Source organism: Poecilia formosa, unplaced genomic scaffold (genome assembly GCF_000485575.1).
Source record: "Poecilia formosa unplaced genomic scaffold, Poecilia_formosa-5.1.2 Scaffold238, whole genome shotgun sequence".
NCBI lineage: Eukaryota > Metazoa > Chordata > Actinopteri > Cyprinodontiformes > Poeciliidae > Poecilia > Poecilia formosa.
In genome coordinates, this window is record NW_006800177.1 from 88,708 (window position 1) to 102,947 (window position 14,240).

General features: G+C 37.9%; 1 protein-coding gene across 2 annotated transcripts in view; it reads right to left on the minus strand.

Annotated features, from left to right (window-relative positions):
- The window catches only part of LOC103149858 (tyrosine-protein kinase CSK), a 48,075-nt gene that overhangs the window by 15,814 nt on the left and 18,021 nt on the right, over window positions 1-14,240 (minus strand). For both annotated transcript variants that reach the window (XM_007569209.2, XM_016680268.1), the window contains exon 2: window positions 827-910. In XM_007569209.2, the coding sequence (XP_007569271.1) occupies window positions 827-841 (15 nt within the window). In that variant the 5' untranslated portion in view covers window positions 842-910. The remainder of the gene's footprint in view (window positions 1-826; window positions 911-14,240) is intronic.

The following is a 14,240-nucleotide window of genomic DNA, read 5'->3' on the forward strand; positions in this document are numbered from 1 at the left end:
CATAAGTGCAGACTACCCATCATGATTAACACACTGTCATCATTAAAACTGCTGACCTGATGTTTTCTGGCAGGTCTAATTGAAACCATTCTTAAATAATAATGTGAATGAGACAAAATAAAGTACTAAGCCGTAGTTGTGAGTCTGTGGCTTTCTTCCCCAAAAAAGTGAAGTTTGTCACCGACATGCTATCTGCTGGTGAGAAATATTATCCGGCAGCACTGACATGCTCTCCTTGGCTCTAGTTGGATTGGGTTGGGAAAATGGAAGAAGCACTGTTACGTTAAGCTCTTAGCACGGCATGTGACATTGCAATATAAATAAATTCTTTTACTACCCACAGTTTACCTGGTCAATATGCAATCTGCCTAGAGAATGATTAATAGAACCAGGTCAGCTGAAGATGAAGCCGTGATGGTCACAAGTTGGGGTGTTTTTTTAAATTTTTTTTATTATTCTTTCAGCTGGATGATTAAATGAAGATGTAAGACTTCAATCTCTGAAATGTTAACATATTTCACTGCAACATTAATTCAGAAATAAATGCAACAGTATAATGTAATGTAATGTAATAAAAGCTAATCAAATTAGGGATGCACCGATACGGAAATTTGCACCTGAAAAGATATCTGATATTACTTTAGCTCCCTCATATTAAACAGTTATTAATATGGCCTTGTTTTAATTAATGGGCCAATTCTGATATGCTAAGAATGACTGATATTGGCCAATGCTGATTTAAATGCATTATTGGATATGAGAGCTCAACATTAGCCTGTCAGAAGCTCAAGTATACCGAAAGCAAACAAGACAAACAAAGCCTTACATGGATCCCAGACATGATGAGGGGAATTGGGCAGCAGGTGTCCTTGGGCAGGCAGTGGTCACTGTTCAGCTAGTAACATCAGAGCTGTAACACACAAAAGCCAACAACATTAGGAATGACGCACATTAATACAGAAATATGCACTTTTGTTGTCATGAACTCTACAGATTCTTTCAAGTACAAACTGAAATAAATCGCACTTATTCTTCCTCTGCTCATCGTTGTCCTCCCTTCCACCAAAAAAAAACAAACAAAAAAAAAAAAAACACGTGCAAATGTGTCTCAAAGACTGTGAGAAAAAAAAAGTACTCACTGAGACAACCTTCAAAACTTCTAACAACACTGAACTATCAGAGGGAGAAATCAAGTTTGGAATGCAGTTTACCACACAATAATTCATGTGGATGTTTATTAAGCAGCAATGCAGATTGAGAAAGACAGAGGAATTAAGAGGGATCGGCTGCAGATGACAAGTGCAGATTCAATATAAAAAAGCTCAAATAAAGGCAGCCCCGTTTGGTGCCCAGTAGGTCACATTTATTTGCCGTCTCATTGAATTTCAAGGTCCATCTTTTATTCATCAACTTTGAGCTTCAGAACAGTCAGGCAAACAGGCAATTTGAAAATGTCAACTGTTTATTTTTAGTTTGACTACTTTTAAGTTCATGTGCGGTCATTTGTCAGGGTTGATCAAGCTAAAAATATGGCAATTAAGTTCAACAGACAATTTCTTGGCGAATCTGTAGTCTGCAGTTAATGACCGTAAGCAACCATAGCAAGTGTTATGGTTTTCCACTTCAGAGGTAAAGTAAATGGAGCATGGTTTGATTGTAATGTTGAGGGCAGGAGTTTTGCTCTTAGCCTCAGTCAGATGCACTAGTCCAGAGATGGGCTGAAATGCTTGTAAAACAAGATAAAATATTTGGCTAAACCAAAGCAGTCAGGTTTCTGAATTTACAACAAAATATGTGTATTTTCAAAACAACAAATCAGAAGCAGCACACTAGGTAACTGTAGCAGTCACTGGATAACAGCAACCACAGTGATTCCCATTCAAAGCATCTTATTTCCAGCTTGTGCCAAAAACAGGAAGTTGAAACAAGGAGGGTGGAGAAACACAAGGAGGAAGTAGCTGACGCACATTTTCCAAAGCTTTATAAAGGGAGAACTGAGTTGTATCTGGACAGCAACATGGACAAAAGTGTCTGTGGCTACTTTTAAACCAATCACAACTCACCTCAACAAGGCCAGGGCCGCAGACAAGTAGCATCCAAAACTACAAACTGAATTCTGGACCAAATATCAAAACCAAAATGGGTACTAATAAAACAATATATATATACATAAAGGAGATTCTGAAATCTCTCGTTCCTGTGTATAAGAAGAGTGCAATGACCAGTGAGCACCAATGGCTAAGCTTCGCAGCATGACCATATCCTGTGTTGAAACAGGAAAGAGCCTAATTGCAGACCAGAACAGATGTGTATGCAAACTGACAGAGCCCAATTTGTCTGAGGCTAGGCTGCTCTGGTGAATCCAAAGGGAACACGCTTCTTTCCTTTTTGCCCTCCTTTATTTCTGCAACACCAACTCTCAGCTGCACTTGCTGGCAAAGTGGTAGAGGAGAGACAAGCGAATGCTATTCTTATCTCGATCCAGGAGTGAAGAATGCCTGCGAGCTATTCAGGAGCTTTAGCATCAAACTCTTCAAATCTTTATTCTTAAGGGAGTTGAGTGGTTCTCAGTAAGGCCTTGTGACTTCTCAATCTTCTGCTGGTGAATAAAGAATCATGCCGCCTTATGCACTTTTGAATGGAACAATAATTCTACAAGAAAATAACAAAACCTTGGAAAGAAGATCCAGGAGATGCAACACAGCTGTATTTGAAACTAGGTTTATTACAACGAACAATAGGACATTTCAGGACAAATGTACATCCTCTGCACTGAAGATCTGTATCACAAGTCAAATTTAAAAGGTTTTGGAGACCTTATTTATTCTGGAAAGACTGCAGAGATAGTGGTGAACCAACGATGCCATCACTGGGAATTTAAGAGCAAAGAAACATTGCATGAACAAACTCTCAGACAGCAGCTGAACCAGAAATGGGATAAAGGACAAAGGAAAGCACATTTTCTCTTTGTAAGCACTTCCGTTCTGCTTCACACACTTTAAATCTGCAGTGAAAAATGAAGTTTGCTTTTTAGCCGTCTGCAGGTGTTCATACAGATTGGTGATATTTATCCACTCAGATTTTCTGGGCATGAAATATGACCAGAAGTTCTCATCCAGCAGTTTGATTTCATTTCTTACTTTTGACAATTTTAGGAATCGGAAACATCCATAAAACTTGAGAAATTGACATGACCTACTAAGAGAACAGATGAAAAGAATTTGAATAAAAACAGCTGATAATCAGTGTACCCTTTAAATATTCAACTACAATTCAACTCCTGCAGATTTTCTCCCCGTGTCTTGACAGAGAAGTAGCTCTGGACATTTACTTATTGGTAAAAACTTAAGTTTACAAGCAAATCTCTACCATTTTGAGGGGGCTACCCTATAATTCTGCTGGTACACTCGCTCTGTAATATGCCAGGTGCAAGAAAAAAATCTAGGTAAGTGTTCCTTTATCATGGTTCTCTGGATGAATGAAAGTTTAAACATGAATCAAAAGATGTTTTATTGTTCAGACTGCAGCAAGTAAATCTTATGACTGAGAAACCTCGGACCGAGTCATTCTCTGTGCCACGTTAATTTTAAGGCAATCTAGAAGACGGTCTAAAGGGGAAGCTTCATCGAGACGTTTCAGAATGCTGGTCATTGTGAAATGTCATCTTGTCTTTTATTTATGCTAGATTGAAATCAATAGCCCTGGCGAAAATTGAATTTAATGAGCAAGCATTAGACAATAACTCTCATTACGCTCAACAAAGAAGAGCATTGCATGCACAATAATTGCAACATTCCAACTGAATTCCACGACTGGTCAGCAAATGACACTATTCATTTGCAACAGAGAGACGTCTATATGCAACATTCCCCATCTTCAGCAACTTTTTGTTTATTGTGCTTCTGCAATCTGCTGTATGTTTTTTCTTTTAAACCTAAAATTTAGCTTCGACTAAAATTCAGCCCGCATAAAGTAAAAACAAAATTATTTTTGCTAAATGTTTAAATCAAATCATTTATTTGATCAAAAATTACAAAACATCTGAAATACGGTGTAATGAATTGTATTTATTTAGATACCCAAACTGAAGTGCTTTATCTGCATCCCTTTATTTTCATTTCCATTCCGATTCAAATCATGGTGCATCCAAGTTTAAATCGGAAAAGCATTATGTATTTACAAATCTCTGAGACAGTAATGCTGAAACGGTGCTCATTACAAAAATGTGCCACAATTCAGCAAAGGAAAAAAAAGTAGCAGGCAAATTAGCACCCATTTAATTTAGCAAAAGCCAATCAATTCAGATTTTTGGGGGGATTGCCTGATGCATCACTGAAGAGAACCAGCTACTTAAAGATGACCTGTCCTTGAAAATAATATACCACTGAGGCACATTAAGTTTCCACAGTTTCTAAAGAAAAATATTAGTTGTCCAAGATTTCTGGATTTTAATTTGCTGGATGATAATATAAAGCTGTAGAAGACATCTTAGGAAAGTCAAACCCTTGGCAGAAATGTAGGCCTGGAGCTGAAAATGGAAATGTGGTAAAGCCTCATAGACAAAAACATACAGCCAAGATTTTATTAAAACTATGGAAAACTGAGCAGCTGCTGAAGACGGTAAATTACTAAGCATGTCTAAGAATAGTAACCTGTACTTGTTTTACACAAAAGAATTACAAAAATATGGCTGGGTTCAATTTATTTTATTAATTTTAATTATAGACACATGGAGAAAATGTGTTTTAAATTTGCTAAAGCTAATTGGGACACTTTGTCCAGGTAAGAATTAAACAGCGATGGAATCAAGTGCATAAATGTGTTTTTTCTCTTTTTCAGTTTTGAAACATAAGTCATATTTAGCAACAGTCTAAATAAGCAAATGCGTACACCTATCAAAATGGGAGCACAATAACAACGAGACAAGAAGCAGGAGCCGGAGTTCGTATTCACATTCTTAAGTAGACTTATTCCACTGAATGAGTCAAAACTTACATCCTCGCCTACACTTTGTCAGACCATCACAAATATGGAGATGACGAGTTGTGATAAAAGTATCGCATCATACTATCTTATGATGTAAAGTCCTTTTAAAGACATGCTAAAAAAAAAAAAAAGCATGAGCAGAGTTTTGTTCAGCTGCATGAAGTATGCAATGACATGGTACTTCTCCTCCCCCACTTGTTGCTAGCTGAAAGAACGCTAGTAGATTCTTCCCTCACAAGAAAACCAAAGACATCTAGTTTGAGAAAGAATTTGGGATCGCAAGACACATCAACTGTTTTCACTCAAGCTCATCATAATGCTGGTATTTCCTGCCAAGATCTGACTGCTCTGTGATCTGCTGACCTATACAAGGAAACACTTTCCTGACAAACAAATGATATTTATTTAGGACATAAAACCCCTTCATTTATTTCTAGACTGCAGGCAATTCAAAAAAGCTCTTGTGGTACATGGGAATTTTAGTGCAGTAAAGTTTTAGTAAAGTCCCACACAAGCAGAGCATGAAGCTCTCACTGTAAAGTGTACTGGCAACAAAGAGAAAAGTGTGGAAAAATATGGAAATACGATCTGTCGGGTATGCAAATATTCAGTACAGACTGACAATAAAATGCTTACATGGCTGAGAGTTTGCACAGAGGACAGCTTGGAACTGTCAACAACAAATGACTCGTGGCTGCGTCAAATTTCCCTCTATGTAAAGCACTTGACAGTAAAGCTGCCTGCAGCAATAAAATCCGAAGATTTAAAAGAAATAAAAACGCCACAATATTTTCAGGTTACTAATAGGTTGTTTTTCGATATATAGAGAAATATCCTTTTTGCAAGAACCTGTCAGATTTAGCATTTTAAATACAAAATGGGAGAAACTGTATTAAAAATGTAGAAAACTATTAAATTGGCCATAACCAGACTGCATTGCACAACCCCTATTGTTTGCATGTTTTTATTTCTGATTTGCATTACAGTACACAGGGGTTTGTGTCAACCAGGAAGCAGGCTGTGGGAATAAGGGTCACGATTTGGACATCCTTACCCTCAGTGTTCTCAAATCTCTCTCATTGGCAGAGTGGTCTCCCATCCCAGCAGCCACTACGTCCACATGCTTCAGTGATCCCATAGCTCTGATGTCTGGGGTTTAAAGCTGGACGAAAACTACATTTTTATGCAGCGCTGCTTCTTCTATAAGTCAAAACAAAACTACTAAATCATTGAACTGAAAGTAACAACAAAATACTTTTAAATAGAACTTATAGAAAATAATATTTCATTATTTAAAACATTAAAATAAACAAAGAGATGTGCCCGAGTGCGGCACATACATGAAGAATAACAGCACAACACTGCAAATTAGGAACAAAAAACTAACACCATCAGCAAAGCAGAGAAATAAAAGGCAAGGCAACTATACTACAAACTCACAATTCTATACAACGTATCCACCTATTACAACTAAATCCCAAAAAATTCAAAGTTAACGATGAGTTTAAAGCTATACTTTCAAATTCAAGCTGAAAAGTATCAGACAGGCATGACGGAGTGAAATAAATTAAGAGATGCTCTTGCTTACTCAACCATGATGACTGTGGCTCTGTTTGCCATCTGCCACATCAAATGTTTCCAGCGACCGTCACCTCTTTTTTTTTTTTTTTTTTTTAGCTGCAGTGTTTTTTGTTTTTTTCCCCACTGTTTTGTCTTTTGTAGGATTCTGTAGTAACAGAAGGTTAGCTTTGGCCTTCTGGATTTAAATTATTTTGAGATTTTTAAACATTTATACTAAGTTCAAATATAGTCCAACACAACCTGAGATTTAGAGCAACAAACGCAGACATATGTCAAGGGTTTTTTATTTTTTTGTGTTTTCACACATAGTGACTGAACATGACTTAAAAAAAACAGAAGTCCATGTCTTGACAAGACACAGTAACAATATTGACTGCTTTCCTTAGGTTTATAATTCATACAAACAAAGATTATGTTGAGCTTTAAACCAGAAATTGCATCTAATTCCCATGAAATCTGAGCCTTGTACACCCACTGTTCTTGGAACGGAAGGACGACAAACTGTGGCTGCAGGCTATTCCACGTTGCTCCGGACATCTCAGGAATAATCTGCCTGTCAATGCATCCCAGGTCCCACAAAAGGCCTTTCAAAAACATCAATGAGGAAATTTAAATGAATCTCATTTACTTTGCACAGTTTGACAGTCCATTTTTAGGATTGGTACAAAGAAAAATTACAATGAGAACACGAGCCTATCTACTTTCCCTCTTCACAAAGAAACAAAGTATCTCCTTTGCATTGTACCCAGAAGAGTAAGCTCCAAGTTAATGTTGTTTTCTTAACTCAGGTAAACCAATAACTCTGCAACTAATGTGCCTACAACTATGAAGAGAATTTGTAATGTGTTGTAAAATACACATCTGATCAAAACAGTACTGCAGTAAATTCACAATCTACTTTGACTCAGAGGAAAATATCTCTCTATACATTATGGTTTTAATATGTCCATTTCAAAACTATACAAATTCCTGTTTTACCATGCCTGCCGTTAAAATAGCTTGTAATGACATGTCAGACCCCAAGTGGGAAATTTTGGGCAATTTTACTTCAGACCATAGCATACCCCTACTTAAGAGCAGCTGCAAGCTGTCAGTCAGCTGTGTATGTCCAAATGAAGGAGAACTGCGTCACTTTTCCCCTTTAAAGTAAAACAAACTGGGAATTTTACCAATACTAAAAGAAATGCAACCATGGGCTGAGTTAGGTTGTCTATTGGTGAACAGAAACATTGTTTATTTACTTGACAGACTCTTAACATAGCATTACCAAACAGAAGAACAAACAATGTACTGCAGGATGAGGATTTTTTCCCTCCTAAATTTTAACTTCTTCCACTGTTGTGCAGAGCGTCAAGACCAGTCAACGTAAATGATCATTAATGTCAAGTTTTAAATCAAATGCTTTTAGTTGACACAGTCTTTAGAAAATTATCCTCATTTATGTAACCCTCAAAATGAGTGACAGCAGTTTTTCTCTATATTGTTGTAAAAAAAAAAATTGACAGCAGTCTGGAGCGGTACTTTAAAGAACATGGCTAATAAAGCGTCTGCTTTCATTGTGAACTGAGTCGGGGTTGTAAAGAGTTTTAAATCTCGTCAAAGCTGAAGTGGAAGGCCTTCATGTGAGGTGATAATGAACAGGAGGATTGGATGCTCTGTAAGACTTAGTTTGAAACCAACAGGAGGACACAATACATGCATGACGAGCAGCTGAAGAAACGACATCCGGGGCTACCATCGAGCAGCAGAGACCTCCGTATCGGTCAGCTGTATTCTCCCGTAAATATTTGTTTATGGAAAGATGTGTCTGAATTAATCAATGTTCCAATTTTTAGCACATTCAGTCATGCAAATAATATTAAAATATCTCCTTCTTTGAGGAAAATGAATTTTCAGTCAATCTAAAAAAGAAAAAAAGTCGATAGATTAATAAAGAAAAGTCACTAATGACAATCCTATTCCATTCAAGTGAATGTATAAAGCAAATATTTTAAACCTTTTGCTGAAACGTAGCAAGAAAATGACTTGTTTCTGTTCTCAATGCAATAAAATAGAACTAGAAAAATTTTTTTATTACTAGATATTAAAGATAAAAAAAGCATTTTAATGTGATGTTTTTAGCAGTAGTTGTAATGCAGAAAGCATTAATTAAGTGATACATTTTGAATGCTTGTTTTAATATCAAAGTAGAAAAATACCTGCTTCCAGAACATTAAATTACAAAAAAAACAAAACAAAAAAAAAAAACAAAAAAAAACATTCAGATCAAAACTGATCCAATACCATTTTTTTAATGATTGCTAAAGCAGAGCAGGAGTGAAAACTCTCCCACCACATGCAGGCTGAAAGGTGGGCAGACAGGGAGCAACCCTCCAGCCTGCCTCTCTGACGTAACAAGTGACAGGCCTGGGCTCGCTGCTGGTGACAGATTACAAGAGCAGGGATGCAGGAAGCAGAAGAAAGAAAGGAAGAGGGAGGCAGAAGAACCCGCCCACCCATTTCACTCACCCCCGGCCGCCTTTGAGCTCTGGAAGGCTCCTGGCGTGGAGAAAGCAGAGGGGGAGGAAGGGTAGTGATGGTTGCTTATTGTTTAAGCTCTGTGTGCCGCGGTTCCAGGCTCAGCACACACTCATCCAGATCTGGCTATTTATATCCACACAATATCCATGCAGACAGAGGCAGGCTGCAGCCGTTTTCATCATCGAATACATTACAGAGACACTGAACCGAAGGGTCTGCCTGCTGAGAGGGTTTCCATTTTCTGATTCTTTTTTTTTTTTTTACAGGATATCCCCTTTTATAAATGGAGAGTCTCTGTGTTTACAAAGTTGTAAGCTGTTTTTTTTTTTTTGTTTTGTTTTAAAAGCGTATGCAAACTAAAAATCTAAATTAGCTTATTGAGTCCTGTTGAATATAGAAAAACTGGATTTCAGTCCTGATCAGTTGAAAAACACCTGATTTAGGTCTTGAGAACAGGTCAGCCAATCTATACCGGTTGGCTGTAATGTAGCTTGAGCTAAATAAGATCAACAACAACTGATTTAACCACAAAACAATAACAAAAACGTCTAGCTATTTCTTTACTCGTGTATTTCTGATACGGAAAAGAACCATCTGCCAGATGACTCTCTTCAATTCAGTATTTAGACAAATACTGAATTGTAAATAGACAGGAGTTCACCGCAAGAAATTCTTAGTCGCTTCCATGTATTTCATGAGTGTTAATTTCATTTTGTTGACAGTCCAAATCTATCTGGCAGAGATGTTGAAGGGACATAAAGCTTGGATACGTGGTGGCCAAAGTTAATGGTAACCATCAGCATGTAGAAGCAGCCAATAGTAAGTGGTGTGTAAGTGTTTGGGAGATGACTGGACAAACTATTAATAAGTGTGAGACGCAAAGGGAAGCAGCGTTGCAGAAAGGCATGCAACAAGTGGATGACTGGAGACTAAACAAGCTTAAGCCAAACTATAAATGTTTTTACCATGTGCATTGTGATGCTCGCACTTTCTTCAAGTAATATCATGAATACATTCAATTTATGGCTCTTTGTGCCACATACAAAGCCTAGAATGACAACGTAATGATTTAAGTGTGCATTTCCAAAGCAACCACTCAGCCTCTGTGTCTGATTTGCTGGAAGCTCAGTTTCACTTAAAATTCCTGAACCCATTGCTCAACCTCCTCCCCCACAGTCTAAGACAACTGACAAACACAGACTGTTTATCAGGTGATGTAGTGAAGCTGAAAAAAAAGAGACCATTTCCAATTAGAGTTCTCAGTTTTACATTTCAGATTTATAGAGATGTCTTGGAAGCGTTTTTGCTCCAGCATATTTGATTCAAATGATTAGATTACCTCCTCAAAATGCCATTATGTCAAAGGCTGTTAATCAGCCAAGTGTGTGTTAGCAAGGAAACACTTAAAACATGTAGGATCGTGAGATCTGAGGAAGGGCTGGACGATATTTAAGAAATCGTCTTGGAAGTCTTTCATAGATCCTATGAATCCTCTTCATTTTTTTTGTTGACACCATGCTAAGGAAACTCTGTCTAGCTGAACTTTTTAACAGTTTTCCCAAAAATTTCTGCTTATTGTCTCCCGTCTCTCCATCACAATTAATGTTAACGCATGTTGTGCAACCTCAAACTCTGTCCCCTGTGAAACACATGATTATATGGGGGACAAGGGAAATAAATAAAGAGAAAGAATTGAGGGGGAAAAATTGCCCTTTTTAACACTCATTAGAGTCATTTTTGGAACCATTCCAGCTTTAGCTTAAATGAAGCTCATAATCAGAGAAAATGGTCATGAACTTCATTATCGAATGGTGAGTAAGAAATTTATTCAGACATGTAAAACAGTTTAAATTTTGATATGTGTCCTGCTGCTTTGTCGGTGTACCTATGAGTTTCTCGAAGTTCCTCTAATAAAGTAGACTACTTATTTTTAACCTAGAAACTACACCTTTTTTTTTTTTAACAAAACATAGGAAGTGTTAATACGCTGCTATTCTGGGCTTTCCTTTCTAGACACTTCTGATGTTTATATCAGCTTTACTCTCAGGGTTGCACTGGTGGCTTCTTGTCTCTGTCGCAGTTCATTAAATATCACAGAATAGAATAAATACAGATCATTTAATTTAGTTTCCAGGCAGATTGTAGCTTTTATCAGCGCTTTCACTAACAAAACATGCCATGTTTTGAAAAGCCTACTCTTTCAGTCCCTGATCTCTTAACACAGTTTAATGTTTTGGTATCTGGCTCATTTGTTCTATTACTGTGCTTCGGGGGCATTTTGGGGTTCTCGCAGTTGATTAGCATATGTGCGGTCTGAATGTGGGTCAGACCATGTGCTATCCAGTTTAGAGTGGGATGTATAGCATACTTTTGCAGCTGTACTAATTCTAATAAGTTTTATTCAAAAAGTTCAGCAAAACTCCTGCTTTGTTTTGTAACTCAACTTGTTAAAGAACACATCTGCTTTTGCCTTATGTGGGAAAACAGCTGTAATTTGCAAATTCTGTCCTGCTGTGTAAAGGAGGGTCAGAGTCTGACTTACTGCTTGCAGCTGCAGTAGAGAGTAGGACATTATTATTGGGATGAAGAGAAGATTTTAAATATTGCCATATCATGTGCTGCAAATTCAAAAGAAACTAGTATTAAGTCTAAGTCATATCACCAATCCTGAAAGATGGATGTACACAGAAGTTGCTTAAACACCTTAGGGCTTGTGAAGAATAATAGAGGGAAAAAAAAGCTAGAACACCGCCTGCTGCGGCTGCTGTTTTCATCGCCTCCCCTTCCCCTTTGATAGCTAAGCATGACAACTCCACCATTCAGAACAGAGGAGGAGATGAGGAGGCAAAGCACAACGATGGTGACACAAAGAATCTCATTAGAGGCAGCCACAGTGGGGTGCTGGTACAATATGGCAGCAGCATTAGCAGCAACTGCAGCTTCAAATCTCTTCAATAAAAGAAGCATTCAGTGGCAACAGAACAGACAGAATGGAGAAAAATCAGACTCGGTGAGCAGAGAAAGAGGCGAGGGAGGGAGAAGCTACAGGCTGGCCAGCAACTGGAATTGCAAATTGTCCTGGATCACTGTAATGGCTCAGGAAAGGGATTATAGAGATTACCTGCACAGTAAGTAATCTCAAATTGAGAAAGAGATTCAATGTTTACACTAGCTGCCGGAAAAAGAAGCTAGATGCACGAGAGCAAGAGAGATGGAGAGTAACCCCAATGCAAGATGGAAAACGATATGAAAAAATTATGCTCACAGATGGAGAGGACAGAGGTTAGGGAAGCAAGGACACAGCAAGGAGGAAGACGAGTGAAGAGCGTAGAGAGGTGGTGGGTGTAAAATGCATGAGACCGCTCTGCATCTGAGGCTCCTTAATATTAACAGCAGTCGTCTGTCACTTCCTGTGCCAGCCATGAATAATCCAGGCTCCACCCAGCAATGCCAACATGCTAAATTATTCATTCACAACCACAGACTAGCATTAGCGCACACTGTGGAGCACCCTGTGGGGCGCATGCACATTTCCTGGCTTAGAATCAACAACATGCGTGTGTTCACATGCTGGAGGCATTTGCGCGCTACATGCATATTATTAAAAGACTTTTTTTTTTTACTGTTTCTGACAAATTATTTTTTAAACTTCCAAAATTGATGATGCCTTTAACGTGTAAAGACAACTAAAATTAAACTGCTTAAAACAAAGGATCTGATACACACATTTGTCATTTCTTCCATCTTGGGTAAACAATAGCAGAACCTCTAAAGTTATGAAAATGCAACTTCAGTGATTAATAAACACAACCAAACTGTGTTCAGATTCAGAATTAAAAGTCACCTTAAAAATAACCATTTATCACTCGTTACTGATTCAGCCGCAATAGAAAAACCCAAGAGACGAAACTAACTAGGTCACTCTTTCCTTTCCTAGTCTACATTAAAAATGGAGCCTAATTATCTCGGAGGAAAACTGTCAGAATTAACCAGCCCAATGTTTTGTCTTTTAGCTTTGTTGAAGATCTTGGGGTGAGTGTGTGTGTGTGTGTGAGACTCCAAACTAAGCACTTTGGTCACATCGCATCAAATTACGACAGCAAAGCTTTGATGAACTTCACGACTTCTGCAACAACCACACAGCAAGCCAGGAATTACTAAACAAAACTAAAAAAAAAATAAAAAAAATAAAGCTCTAGGTAATATTCTGAGCTTCTTTTCACAAGTGAAACAAGGTTTGAGGAGTGAGAAACCCCTGGATGCACATAAAGAAATATGCATGTAGCACAGAAGACATTTTGCTAATGCAGGGCTGCTGTTTGCAGAGGCAGCAACTGCATATCCTGCCTGCAGAGAGAAGTGCTCAGGGAAATCTTCAGTGAAAGCCTAACACAATGTGTGATGATAGCCCCATTCACTTCTAGCTCAGGTTATTGAAACAAAGTCTTAGAGGTGACAACATTCACACAAATTCTGATAAACTATAAACAGACAAAATCCCCAGATGACACCAAAATTATACATCAAGTATGAGATTATATATGTGAAAAAAAAATGCGACAGTTTCATGGGATCCAGTGAGCTGGAGTGTGCCGACGCCCCCTCCCCAGCCTGTGCGCCTCTCTACTAGCACTGCAGGCCTCCGCACGTTGCCCCATCATCCGAGGCGTTTAAACTTTGACTTCTGTTCTAGTTTCCTGTCTATGGTGTAGAAACATGGGACCACTGGATGAATTTAACACAAGCATCCAAAACAAAAATGCATAGCGTCATCTTATTGCATGTATTTAAAAACAGAAAGGTCCACTCGCACTAACACTCAATAAAAACGCCTTTAAAATGTAGAAACAGTCACATTTCTGTAGCTTTGGAAACTACCTTTTTAAAACCTTGGTATACAGCTTGGCATTAGTGAACAGTTCAACGCTAAACTGTACTAAGGAGAAGATGTTTGACAAGTTTATAAGTTGTTTCTAGCACACAAATGAAATAAAATAAAATAAAAAAAAGCAGCTTCAAAGATGAGCTGTAAAATGATTGAAACCCCAAAATGAGAAAGATTCAAGGCTGCTATAACGTTTATATTTTCCTAATCATTTTCCTGCTACTTTTGGGTAAAGCCATATTTTCTAAATGTATTAATGCATACATTT